At 43.4% G+C, this 13,483-nt stretch overlaps 1 protein-coding gene across 5 annotated transcripts in view; it reads left to right on the top strand.

Moving 5' to 3' along the window:
• Window positions 1-13,274, top strand: part of CPVL (carboxypeptidase vitellogenic like) — a 113,800-nt gene extending 100,526 nt beyond the window's left edge. For all 5 annotated transcript variants that reach the window (XM_056519883.1, XM_056519882.1, XM_056519886.1 and 2 more), the window contains exon 13: window positions 13,108-13,274. In XM_056519883.1, the coding sequence (XP_056375858.1) occupies window positions 13,108-13,224 (117 nt within the window). In that variant the 3' untranslated portion in view covers window positions 13,225-13,274. The remainder of the gene's footprint in view (window positions 1-13,107) is intronic.
• The last annotated feature ends 209 nt before the right edge of the window (window positions 13,275-13,483 follow it).

Genomic DNA, 13,483 nt, shown 5'->3' with positions numbered 1-13,483 from the left:
CATAAGGAACATGGCCTTTCTCAACCCACTGTATTTAATACAAGACACTAGAAACCCACTTTTGCCAAGATCAATCAGCACTGAGAGCGTGGACCTGCTTATCCCCATGGATGCCAATGCATTCTGCACGGAATTCGGCTCAGAAAATGAACATGCTCATTCTTTTAGCAGAATCCAATTCTGCAGCGTAACTTCCATAGTGAGAACTGTGCTGCAGAATCCGATTGACAGCAATGGGAATTGAAACAGCTGTAAGCGGATTTTGCTCATAAATTTCCAAGTGGAATATCTTGGTAAAATTCCTCAGTGTGAACTGGCCCTTAGACAACCTTGAAGTACAGATGATTAAAATGCTAAAAGCGTAAGTTCCTAAAGAGAATCTGTTTTCATACTATTAAAGGAGTACTGTGGTTCTATACTTATCTCAGGAGGTGGTGGGGGGTGGATTCCAACCACTTGGACCCCCTTCGATCTCCTGCACGGCAACCCGTCTCTCCCCAGGAACAGAGCGCTGGCCCACACAACATTTCCACTTATCCCCTTTCTTACGTTTAGGGGGCAGTTTAGTAATAGGAACTGCTCTGCTTATTGGTAACAAAGTAGTGGTCAGTCAAGGTCATTTTTTTGTTTCAAATCTCTGTACAGGTTTGTGGTTTACAGATGAATGTTCCAATATTCAATACTTTATGACCATGGTTAAATCCCTATATCCATGGCCAGGTTTTCATGCCCCACGCAATCTCTTAATGTGAATTATAATGATTTTCTCTGGTTCTGTAATCATATTAAATAGATCATGTTCTTGCTTCCTTCCTCCGAATGTCACCAGCAGCTTAGAAGTCTCCTTTACTCATTTTACAGTCTTGTTCTGTATACTTTTTTTCGTAACCTGGATGGAAAAATAATTTGTCTAAGAATACGCTTTTGTTTTCACCTTACTGATATAAATGATAATGATCGGGAGAAACAAATCTCTGTGGTTAGACCAAGCCATAAAGTGGAAAATATCTTAATTTGTTCCAATGGAGTGTAGCCCAGCTGTAGCATTCATTCACTTTTGTGCTCTGTTTGCAGTATTTATAGGCATTCCAGGATTGTATTTCCTTAGTTAGGGTAGGCGTAATATAAACTGCAAGAGGTGCAGGGGGAAATTCAAAGAGCCAAGACAGTTTAGACAACTGCAGTCATAATAATTGCTGAAGGATATTTCTCCTATTGTTTTATGGAAATTGAAATGGTCTTTGAGGAAATTAGTTTCTCCCCTGATCATCTGGGTTTTCTCTTGGTGTTCTGGTTACCTCCTACAGTCTAGAACATTATACTGGAGCATTGCCTGGTCTGTAAGACTTCCTATGCCAGCTGGCTGTTTCCATGCAGAGAACCCCCCCCCCCCTCCCCAAAAGACGTATCTTGTTAATGGATTCAGTTTATGACTCAGCACAAGTATTTGCAATATTGTTTAATACTGTATTAATTTATTCTGATAAACACACAGGGTCTCTTGGGTTGAACACACACTGATCTAACATCGATCTAACACACTTACCAAACATTGACGGACGATCTATAGAAAAAGTTCTGGAACTTGTGTTAAAATATAACTCTGTCTAGAAATGTACAACTGGGACCAGAAAAGTTTAGAAAAGCTCCCGAAAATGTGAGCTTGCATGGATTTCTTGCACAAAGTTAAAGGAGAACTCAAACAAAATTAGCTTATACCCTAACCACAGGATAGGGGATAAGTAGCTGACCGCAGCGGCTCTGACCACTGGGACCCCCCCGCGATCTCCGGAACAGGACCCCAACTCTCTGTGAGGAGCGTGTGTCGTTTATCGGTAGACTCTTCACTAATCGGACCAATATATGGAGGGTTAAATTAATTTATCAACCTATAGATCCCTATTAATAGGAATCCAAAAATCCCTAATTTCCCATATATATTATCTTTATGGTGAACCCACAAGCTTTATTAAAGCTACCTCTTGATAAAGCTGCAGAGGCAGCGAAACATGTCGAGGGGGGCAGAGTAGGGACTTAATTTTAATATAAAGCAAAGCAGTAGCTCAGAAATATCTCAGCGTGCACTGCAGGCACGCCGGGCATCTCCACTTTAGTATAGCCAATCAGAATAGGCTGGAGTACACTGGCCGTGATGTACAGTAGCTAGATATTAGTTCAAACACTGAGCTGCTGCTCTGCTAATTTTTAATTCATGTGAGTCTTCATTATATGTTTATGCACAATTACTTTAATAAAGCTTGTGGGTTCACCATAAAGATAATATATATGGGAAATTAGGGATTTTTGGATTCCTATTAATAGGGATCTATAGGTTTATCGGTAGACGGCACACTTTTCTTTCATTAATTTCTGTGGGAGCACAGATGAGGCCCGAGTGCTGTACTGTAATGAATCGAGTGTGTGCCCTCTACCGTACATGCTCCCCATTAAGAGCCAGGCTCCATTTTGGAGTTCACAGGATTGGTCCCATTCTGAGATTGGACATCCTAAGATCAGCTACTTATCCCCTATCCTGTGGATAAGGTAATTTTGGCTGGAGGTATCCATTAAAGGGTTACTCCGCCCCTAGACATCTTATCCCCTATTCAAATTGACCCCCTGTGATTTCTGTGCTGCACCGGCATTGTATACAATATGTTTAGAATGCTGGGTTCCTGTGGTGGGTTGTGACGTTATACCATGCCCCTCGTAATGCCACTCCACTCCCCCTCCATTCATGTCTATGGGAGGGGGTGTGAAAATGAATGGAGGGGGCGTGGCATCATGACCCTCTCTGCGGGAACCCAGCATTCTAAACATACTATTTAGAACCCCGATTGGACCCCTGCGATCAGACATCTTATCCCCTATCCTTTGGATAGGGAATAACATGTCTAGGGTTGGAGTACCCCTTTAAAGAGAATGTAACACCTATATCTTTTTTCCTAATTACAGCCAGTTGCTGAAATTTTTTTTTTTCGAATCTGCTTTTCTGTAATCTTTTTTGACATTTTTTTGTACATTATTATTGGGACTGCCATCTTGCCTGAGCTGTTGTGAACAGCATTTAGAGATATGCCTTACAGCAGAACCCATGGACATAGACAACAATAGACTGAAGCTGTCTTATTTAGATGAATTGAAGATGCTGCTAAGCATTCTCTATGACCTTTTCAGAGGTCATTTTACAGGGAGGGGGAAACTGAGCTCTGCTGTGAATGGTAGAGGGTCCAGTGTTATCTCTCTGCTGGGGTCGCCTTTTCACTGCACTTCACAGAACAGAAACTAAAATAAAAACTGCAAGATTATTTCAAAATACAGTAAAATGCTCAGTGTAAAAAAAAAATCTCACCAAAAATTCTTTAAAAATATGATGAACATAAAAACTTGATTTAAACAATGTGTTTGTGCAAGGCATTGTCTCATCAAAAAATGACCCATCATCCTTAAAATTTAGCTTCCACAAACGATTGTCTCAGTAACTTCTGCTTATACCCTGGTCCCTGCTCGCTGCTGACAGAGCCTTCTCAAGTTAGGGCACATTCACCCACCGTTTGTGCATATGGTAGGTATACGTTTTAGGTGTATTAAAACCGTTTTATATATAGAACTTTTTTTTATATAAAGTTATATTATAAAGTATATGACCTAATTTAAACTTTTCTAGTCTAAATATTAATCTTTGGAATACTCCTTATAAAACATAAAAAAGAAGTGACACTCGATCCCCTGCAGCTACCGTCCCGGCAGCTCCCAGTCTTTACTCATAACCACTGCTTTCTGTTTATCGTAATGCTTTATCCCTGCAAGAACTGCCTGCTGAGCCAGTTACTGACTAAGGTGAAACTCAACTGTGGCCAGTGATTGGCTTAGTGGGCATTTCCTCCGGGAAGATGCATTAATTTTCAGCAACAGTAAATTATCATCCGCAACTGGTGCTTTCAGCATTTTGCCGAATTAAAAACTATCGAAGGTGGATTGTGCACTAACAAATTCCTGCAAGTCAGACAGAAGCACTGCAGGTGGACCCTGCCTGCTATATCAGGGCTCAAGTCCTGCAGGAATGTGTGGGAACTGAGTTCCTGTACTTTTTCCACAGCAAGAACACTGTTCCCATTAGCAGAAGTCCTGCAGGACCAGTGCTATACAATGCATATAACTCCCCTTGTCCTCCCAGCCCGCCACACTCACACACCCCAGAACGTTAACTTCGTTGGAGGATAAAACCTGGTGATGGGTTCCCTTTAAAGAACCTGTCCCTTTAAAGAACGCTGAGCACTAAGTAGTTATCTGGTCCGTTAATAGTCCATGCAGGTCTCCTGGGATCAGTTCACCTGAACTCGGACTCCCTGCTCGATCACTCTCACGCGGAAGCCCCCAGCCTAGAGGAGGGGGTTGAGGCCGATGGAGCTGTACAGTGGTTCCTGGGGCATGCACTGTGGCCTGGCAGGAAACAGAAACCCATGGCCTCCATGTATCTTCCCCTGTACACACACTTGCTGCCGGGTGTATTCAGGCTGTTTCCAACTAATTGCAACTCCCAGCATGTCCTGAAACAGCCCCTGGCTCTGCAACTGACCAAAAACAAAATTGCAACTCCCAGCATGTTATCCTATAACTTATACTAAGCTACTATATAGTGCAACATCGACAGAGTTGTAGTTTTTGTTTGGGTCAGCTGCAGGGCCATAGGCAGTGTCGGGGCGTGCTGATAGCTGTCATTGGTTACCTAACTGCAACTTCCAGCATACCCTGACACAGAGTATGGCTCTGCAGCTGACCCAAAACTAGTTCTACGTTTTTTTATTCATTCATTCATTCATTCATTCATTCATTCATTTATGTATTTAAGTGGGTGGGGCAAGTCCTTTTTGATTGTTATTTTGGCCAAGCACATCCAAAATTTCGGTTTCTGCCCAAATTTTCATTTCCCTGCAAAACTGGGTCCCCAGACAACCTTTGTGAGTATAGTTATTTCTACTCTGCCTGCCTCCTGGGCAGTTGTTATATACCGTATATCAGACAGAAGCACTGTTTATAAAAACTCACACAGAACTAATAGCATTCTGTTTGTGTGCATGTTGGCCTATAATACAGTATGCACTGTATGCCTTATACAAATGTTTTATGCATTAAAGAGATACAGAAAAGGCTAAATATTTGCATACTAGCCCAATTTAACGTCTTAGCAATTACTCCTGAACAGAATAGTCACATGTAAACGAAGAGAGGAAATGGAAAAATAAACTCAATTTGTGGAATGCCCTAGCTCTACTATTATTAACAATGAGTAGTGTAGTCCAAGGGACTGGATAGAAAACAGGATTTGCAGGGATTATGGGAAGTTTGGCTTTATCCCCAATCTTGTACAACAACATTAGCTGTATGCAAACAAGTCGGAGTAAATATTTGCTTGGATAACTTATAAGTGCAGTCTTTCAAGGATTGTAGGAATATTAGCAAAAGGAACCATAGAGACCCGTAGATAAAACAGGTATTTTCTGTTGTAATGAACAACACATGTAAATACTTGAGCAAATTGGCCTCCAACTGGGAATTTTTTTTTCTGTAGTTTAGGCTTTTCAGGAAAATAGTGGCGGCTCCTTGATCATATGTACATGGGGGAAAGTGTGTTTGTTTGAATTAGTTCTACACTTTTGATCCTGAGAGTGGAAGGAATTCTTGTGATAATTGAGAATAAACTTGATTAAAAGGATTTTTACAGCCAGGAAGTCTTGTGTCTTGATGATCATATAAATGGTATTCTAATAGAGCCTGTAAAGTTCACTGTATTTATTATGAAGCAAAATGCAGTAAAGCGAACGCCCTCTCCCTCCTTCCTTCAGAACCCCAATTTACATCTAGATGAACTATATTATCTTCATCTTACCTTATGTCCTAGACTTTACTGCAGACTGCGGCACTCAAGGCCTCCTGCTTGTTCAGTGTCTGCACAGTATATGTTCTGGTTATTTTCATTCTGGAAAGCGTAGCAGCCTGTATGCTAAACATGGTTCAGTAATCTTATGTAGGAAAGCCAGACTGTCCCAAAAATTAAGTGCTGTGTCTGTTAGCAATATTAGAATTAGAATCAGATGGCTGCTTGCTATTTCAGGATATATAAACCATGAAATGTTCGATGATGATTTATTGGCGTATGAAACTTTTCCCCTTACGGTTCAGATATATTTACATTTTTAGGGAAATTCTGCTTAACAAAATCATTAGAATTTGATTCCCAGATTCTCAATCAAAGAAAGCTGGTATGAGCATGCTTAAGACTATGTCCTGGACCTCTTGTCCAAGTAGTACTTTCCAATGTTAAAAGATCCTCTTCTACAAGTTAGGTACTCCCAGATGTCCAGGAGGTGCTTGACGTCATCAGTACTGCTATCCATCCCTCATTTTTCTCATAGGGGATGCAATGCCTGATGCAGGGGGGTGCAAGTTGCCAGCATTTAAATATATAACTTGATATCCTCATTTTATGGTGTAAGCAATTTTGGCCCATCTTGCCTAAGAAATGACGTGTGTTTTTAATTATTTAATTATACTAAAGATTTTTCCTAGGAATCATCCTGGAGGAAACTCACAATTTGTCTTTTATTACGAACACGTGTCCACTAACTGTGGCACTTTTTCCTTCACTGTCTATATGCAAGTGTAGCTTGTAGAATTCAATATCCTGTATTTTGAGGTTTATGGATCACATGCATTTTGCTGTTGGAATTTTTGCAAAGCTTTTGCCGTATACACAGCTAAAGAACATGCAATACCATATGCAAAATAAAAAAAAAAGAAGAAATGATCTGAAAGCACAAGGTCAAAGTCAAAAATAAAATTAAAATAATAATAATTTGTGCAATTCTTCTCCAGAAGAACATTGCCCAACTTTAAAGGGGTACTCCGCCCATAGACATCTTCTCCCCTATCCAAAGGATAATGGATAAGATGTCTGATCGCGGGCACCCAGCATTGGTTTAGAGCGTTGGGTGCAGCGCCGGAGGCTCGTCACGTCCACGCCCCGCTTGTGGCATCATGGCCACGCTCCCTCAATGCAAGTCTATGGGAGGGGGCGTGACGGCCGCCACGCCCCCTCCCATAGACTTGCAATGAGGGGGCGTGGTCGTGACTTCACGAGCCTCCATCCCGCATTGCCAGTCATCCAACACGGAGCAAAGTTCGCTCTGTGCACCGGATGACTGGGGTGCCGCAGCCAAAATCGCAGGAGTCCCCATCAGTGGGACCCCCGTGATCAGACATCTTATCCCCTATCCTTTGGATAGGGGATAAGATGTCTAGGGGCGGAGTACCTCTTTAAATTTCAGAGGCCTTTCTTTCCTTTTGGGGGAACATTTGGTGCCCTGGTTTCTGCAAGTTTCCCTCTGGGTTCTGGACTGTGTGTCTTGACTGTAATGATAAAAATTCCTTGTATTAACATTTGGCTAAAAAGCCCATTAAAAAGTAGATGTGCCCAGAGTAAACAAAGTGTGTATGGTACTGTCAAGGTCAGGTTCACACTGTACAATGGCAATAGTAAACGTGATGCACAAGCCTTAGCTTAAAACCCATGTGTATGTGTCTGTGTATGTATATATATATATCAAATATACATTGTGTTTCTCACAGATGTGGTTTACGTAATGACCATTCATTGTTCTTCAGTAACTTCCTTGTCCTCAGGTCAGACAGGAAATGTGGGTCACAGATTAATTGGCCCCGGCTCCACCGTCTGCATTACCTTTGTTTGCTGAACACTGGATGTTAGTGTGCTATCGGGCCATTTTGCTGGCAGATGTTGTTTGCTCCTTCTGTACAGTTCTTGTGGTTAATAAAGAGGCCACTGGTTACACATCTGCTCGCTCCGGCCATGCTAACCTTTGTTTTTGTTGACTGTGCAGACCGTGCAGACCACTCCGAGACATTTGGAGTTTAGGTGTTAAAAAAGAGAGAGAAAATAGGTCACAGTTTATATGAGGTTTTCTTTTTGTGTCTCTTTTCTGTAGATCAAGCAAAGTTCTTCTAAAAAGTTTAAAGATACAGTCGGTGTGAATGTAAATGTTCAGTAAAAACAGTGATATGGGTCAATAATTAAACTTCCATAGAGATCTACAGTTTATATCCCATTAATATGGAAGAAAGAAATGTAAATAAACTAAAACGCTCTGCTACATCCATTGATCTTGAATGTGGCATATAGCTGTATTTTGGTATGGGTCATGCAAAGCAAATATTGCTGGTTGTAGTTTAGAAATTAAGAGAAACGGTTTATTGTAGAGTAATAACTATCTTCTCTGAAATGAAGCCCAGAAAATCCTAGTATGTTATAGTTAACTGGACACTCTCATTAAAAATGTTTTTGCTATTGCACGCCTTATGGTAAATAAAAAAAATAAAAAAATCTTTCTAATTTACCTTGTTAAACATAGAAAGCTTTTTTTTTTTTTTTATTTGTTTCATTTAAAAATGCCTGAAAGTAATCCTTTAAAGATTGTGGGGGGATCCAGCTCTCAGAACAAACCACCCCCCCCCCTCCCTTGCGGATAGGGGATAATTTTTTTTGCGTTAGATTACTCATTGAAAGTAGACCAACTATTAGTTGGCTTAAACTGCACCAGTTGGGTCAAAATTCTGGCACGTTTTTTTGCACATGATGTTGCACCACGCCATTTTGTTAACGCCACTACTCTTTTCCGAGAGTGTCCCGATTTGTCTTAAGTGTCCAAAAATAATTGTGGCACTAAGTAACAGTAAATATGCACCTTTGACTTTTATGGACTTAAAGGACATCTGCAGCGCTCATACATTAAAAAAAAAAAAAAAAAAAAAAAGGTTTACCTCATCTGATGGCTCTTTCAAAGACCTTTCCAACGATACCTCATTTGTCAAATTTGGCCCAGCCATTCTCTTGTAATTGCCACCTGTAGCAGTAAGCAGCCATGTCATAAAGACTACATTTCCCATGACTCCCTGCGCCAGCTTCCTGTTAGCTGCTGCTCTCTCCCCCTCCTCTCCCCCCCCCCCCCCCCCCCCCGAGGAAATTATAATAAATTATAATAAAGTGACGCCCACTGCTCCTTCCCTTGTGGTTATCTCCTCCCATCCTCCCCTCCCAGCTCATTAGCCCTCTCCATCCTCACCACATGTACTGATAGGCTGCGGCCCCTAGTGCTGGGCGGTATACTGGTGAGAACCGGATACCGGTTTTCTTTTTCTCCCACGGTATGGATTTTTGCCCATACCGCTATACTGGTCGGGCCCCTCCCCCACCCTCCGGATGAATTGTAGAGCCCAGCACGGCGCCCTCATTTGTCCCGGTGTGCTTCTGTGGCCCGATAGAAGCTAATCCATTTACTGTGTCCCCCCGCTGCGCCTGTCAGCCAGTGTCCCCGCGAGCACGATCAATCCCCACCACTAGCGGGGTCCCTGTGCCCACTAGCGGTGTCACAAGAATGCCGAGCGCGGCTCTGTTCCCCGTCCCTGTCAGCTCTCAGGGTACGGGAACAGATTTAAAATCCTCACGCGCGGCTTCCGTAGTACTGCGCAGGCACAGCACTACGCAAATAGCGTAGGGCTAACGTAGGCAGCTCTAGGAGCCTAGCGTTAGCCCTACGCTATTTGCGTACTACTGCGCTAGCTGCGCGCGAGGCTTTTAAATCTGTTCCCGTACCCTGAGAGCTGACAGGGACTAGCGGTGTCACAGGAACAGATTTAAAAGCCTCGTGCGCGGCTAATGTAGTACTGCGCAGGTGCAGCACTACGCAAATAGCGTAGGGCTAACGTAGGCACCGCTAGGAGCCTAGCATTAACCCTACGCTATTTGCGTAGTACTGTGCGCGAGGCTTTTAAATCTGTTCCCGTACCCTGAGAGCTGACAGGGACGGGGAACAGAGTTGCGCTCGACATTCTTGTGACACCACTAGTGGGCACAGGGACCCCGCTAGCGGTGATGGTAGCAATCGCACTCGCGAGAGGCATTCTTGTGACACCGTTAGTGGGCACAGGGACCCCGCTAGCGCTGATGGTAGTGATCGTGCTCGCGGGAGGCATTCTTGTGACACCGCTAGTGGGCACAGGGACCCCGCTAGCGGTGATGGTAGCGCTCGCGCTCGCGGGAGGCCTTCTTGTGACATCGCTAGTGGGCACAGGGACCCCGCTAGCGGTGATGGTAGCGATCGCGCTTGCGGGGGGAACATTTGACACCGCCCAGCACTAGCGGCCCCTACTGTGCGCTCAGCCAATCGGGGCCGAGCGCATAATATTATGAATATTTATAAGATGGGAGGAGAGGGGCCGGCACGACGAGCGGCAGGGGGAGTGAAGCAATCCCCCGGCGCATTATGGGCATTTGTGACGTAGCGTCGACCAAGATGGCAGCTCCATAGAGGATAATAGGTTGACGCTACGCGCGTTAGGGCACCAGGAGATGACTTCCGGTGGCGGCATAGCGGAGAAACGGGATCAGCCAGGTAATGGATCCCATTTAGAAACTTATATAACTTGTGATATTATTACATTTGGGCCCTAATTTGCTAGCGCTGCAGTTGTCCTTTAAAGGGGTACTCCGCTGCGCAGCATTTAGGAACACACTGTTCCGAACGCTGGAGTCGGTGCTGCTCCCTCATGATGTCAAGCCCCGCCCCCTCGATGCAAGTCTATGGGAGGGGGCGTGACAGCAGTTACGCCCCCTCCCATACACTTGAAGTTGTGAATGAGTGACTTGTTTTTATACTACAAGTAGGACACGCCCACTTGACACTGTCATGTGTCATTAAAGCTGATTGTGCTTTTAGAGTCCTAAGAAACTGCAATGCTGGATAACACAGGATAAGGCTGATTTGAAAATTCCAGGATATTTTAAAAAAGACAAAAAAAAAAAAAACACAGATCCAAGGAATTGGGGGAGGGCTCAGGGCAGAGGAGTAGTGTGTGAGCTTACTACTAGTGGTTTGCTGGAGATACTGTTCTAGGTTCTGGCTCTTGAGAGAGCTGTGTGTTGTAGAAACCAGTAATAAAAATTGTAATAAAAATAATAATTCTCTTAGTTCTTTTCTGTCTAAGGGTATGTTTACAAGCTGCACTACCATTTACTGTCACAGGTCTACGGAAAATGCCACAATAGTGGCAGATTTGTAGATTGCCGGCTGACCTATTAAAGGGAATGTAGCCAGGGTCAATATTAAAGGGAATTTGTCATGATCCAAGTTGCTGACTGTGATATAATTGCTTGTACTGTAAAGTGAATAATAATTTTTGGGCAGCTGTCTGTCTTGGCAAAACAGAGAAACTTGCACTTTATATCCTTTATAAAGAGTCAAAGAGGTGTTTGCCAGCCGCATGAGTGCAGCGCTCTGGCATGCCGCACCTCTCCTCCCCCTCTCCTTCCTCGATTAATAGGAGTCTCTCTCGCCAGTGCCGTTGATTTAAAAAGCCATCACACATATGTCTCCCTTTAAATCAACGGTGCTGGCGTGACACTTGGATACGGGGCGCTGCGCAGGAGGCTGGGCCATGCATATTTATCAAGGAGGGAGAGGGGGGAGGACAGAGGAGGAGTGCCAGACCGCGGCACTGATGTAGCTGGCGAACACTTCTTTATAGAAGATATAAAGTGCAATTTTATCTGTTTTGGCAACACTGACAGCTACCACAAAGGTGTTATTTACACTATGATACATGCAGCTATATCACATTGTCAGCACCTTGAATCATATCGGAGCGCTGAAGTAAAGACCATGTCAATTGTTTCTGCCTTCTAATAAAAAACTACTGATGACGGAGTCCTTACACCAGGGTTTCCCAACCAGGGTGCCTCCAGCTGTTGCAAACTACAACTCCCAGCATGCTGGAAGTTGTAGTTTTCCAACAGCTGGAGACACCCTGTTTGGGAAACCCTGGCTTACACTGTAACACTGTTAGTCAGTTGTATAAATGTGAGTGCTGTATTTGTTAATAGTGTTTGCTTCTTACAAGGTGTAGTCAGGGCAGACTCCAGGTGCTTGTGTGCAGATGTCTACTACATCCTTAACTTGACACGTAGAAAGTATGTTTACCTAGGTTGCCCTGGGGCCCCCCCAGGCCCATTAAGCACTTTCATATGCCTGAAGAGCTGATCTCCACCATGGGTAATCTTACTGGAAACGTAAAGTATCCTAATAACACATAAGACCTTTTCATTGGCTGGCTATGGGGTGAACGAATGTGCCTAATGTTTGTTCTTAACCAGCCCATGTAAACGCAAAAGCAGTTTGTGAACAGTAAAATCATTATGACAAAACTCAACAAAGAAAGTTACAGATAACAATAACAATGGTTGCACTTTGGTTGGCATCACTATCTATGGATGTTAAAAAATTAATATGGGTGGAATTGTTTCTATATTCTGTATGCATTTTGCATAGAAAAATCATGTTTAAAGGGATACTCTGCCCCTTGACATCTTATCCCCTATCCAAAGGATAGGGGATAAGATTTCTGATCACGGGACTCCCGCCGCTGGGGACCTCTATGATCTCCCTGCTGCACCCGGTGTTCGTTTAGAGCATCAGGTGCAACTCCGGAGGCTTGTGATGTCACGGTCACGCCCCGCTCGTGACGTCACAGCCAAGCCCCCTCAATACAAGTCTTTGGGAGGGGACGTGACAGCCATCACACCCCCTCTGATAGACTTGCATTAAGGGGGTGTAGCCTCCGCGTTTCAAGCCTCCGCCCGGCATCGCCAGTCATCTAGCACGGAGTGAAGTTTGCTCCGTGCACCGGATTTCTGTGGTGCCGCAGGGGGTCCCCAGTGGCGGAACCCCCATGATCAGACATCTTATCCCCTATCCTTTGGATAGGGGATAAGATGTCTAGGGGCGGAGTACCCCTTTAAGGATGCTGGAGCCATTGTGTATTTAAAGTGAGAGTGGGCTTGCCTTACAGCTGTCAAGAGTTTGGTGCAGAGTTTCCCTATTTGTTTTCAGCAGTATTCTTTTGTCCATTTAATGTGTCCTGCTGTAGAAGCTGACCAGTAAAAAAAAAAATTGTAAGAGGATAGCATCAAATTTTTGGATCTTTATTCGGACTACAAAATAATTCCTTTTTATTTTTTTCTCTTTTCTCTTCTAGGTCATAGTTAGAGGAGGCGGCCACATCCTTCCATATGACCAACCTGAAAGGTCATTTGTGTTGATTGACAGATTTATAAGTAACTGTAAGGCCTTGAATTGTGAGGATGTTTTGTAATTGGATAAGTCGTATTGAATTGTGAAGGGTAAATAGTAATAAAATACTTTTGTAAGTAAAGTAATGCGTGTCTGTGGTAAATGGGGTGATTCAGAGGACCATTTAATACAAGTACAATGTGGAAGACTTGAGCAAAATATTGAAAGCTGGACATTTTAGGAATTTCTATAGATAAATAGTGGTCAGTTCACTGTGGTGCATCCAACTTGCTTATTTCCTTTAAAATTTCCTTTGATACATAGGCTTCATACATAGTTGT

This window comes from Hyla sarda, chromosome 5 (genome assembly GCF_029499605.1).
Source record: "Hyla sarda isolate aHylSar1 chromosome 5, aHylSar1.hap1, whole genome shotgun sequence".
Taxonomy (NCBI): domain Eukaryota; kingdom Metazoa; phylum Chordata; class Amphibia; order Anura; family Hylidae; genus Hyla; species Hyla sarda.
The sequence above is the reverse complement of the archived record's forward strand: the minus strand, read 5'-3'. Positions and strand labels throughout refer to the sequence as shown.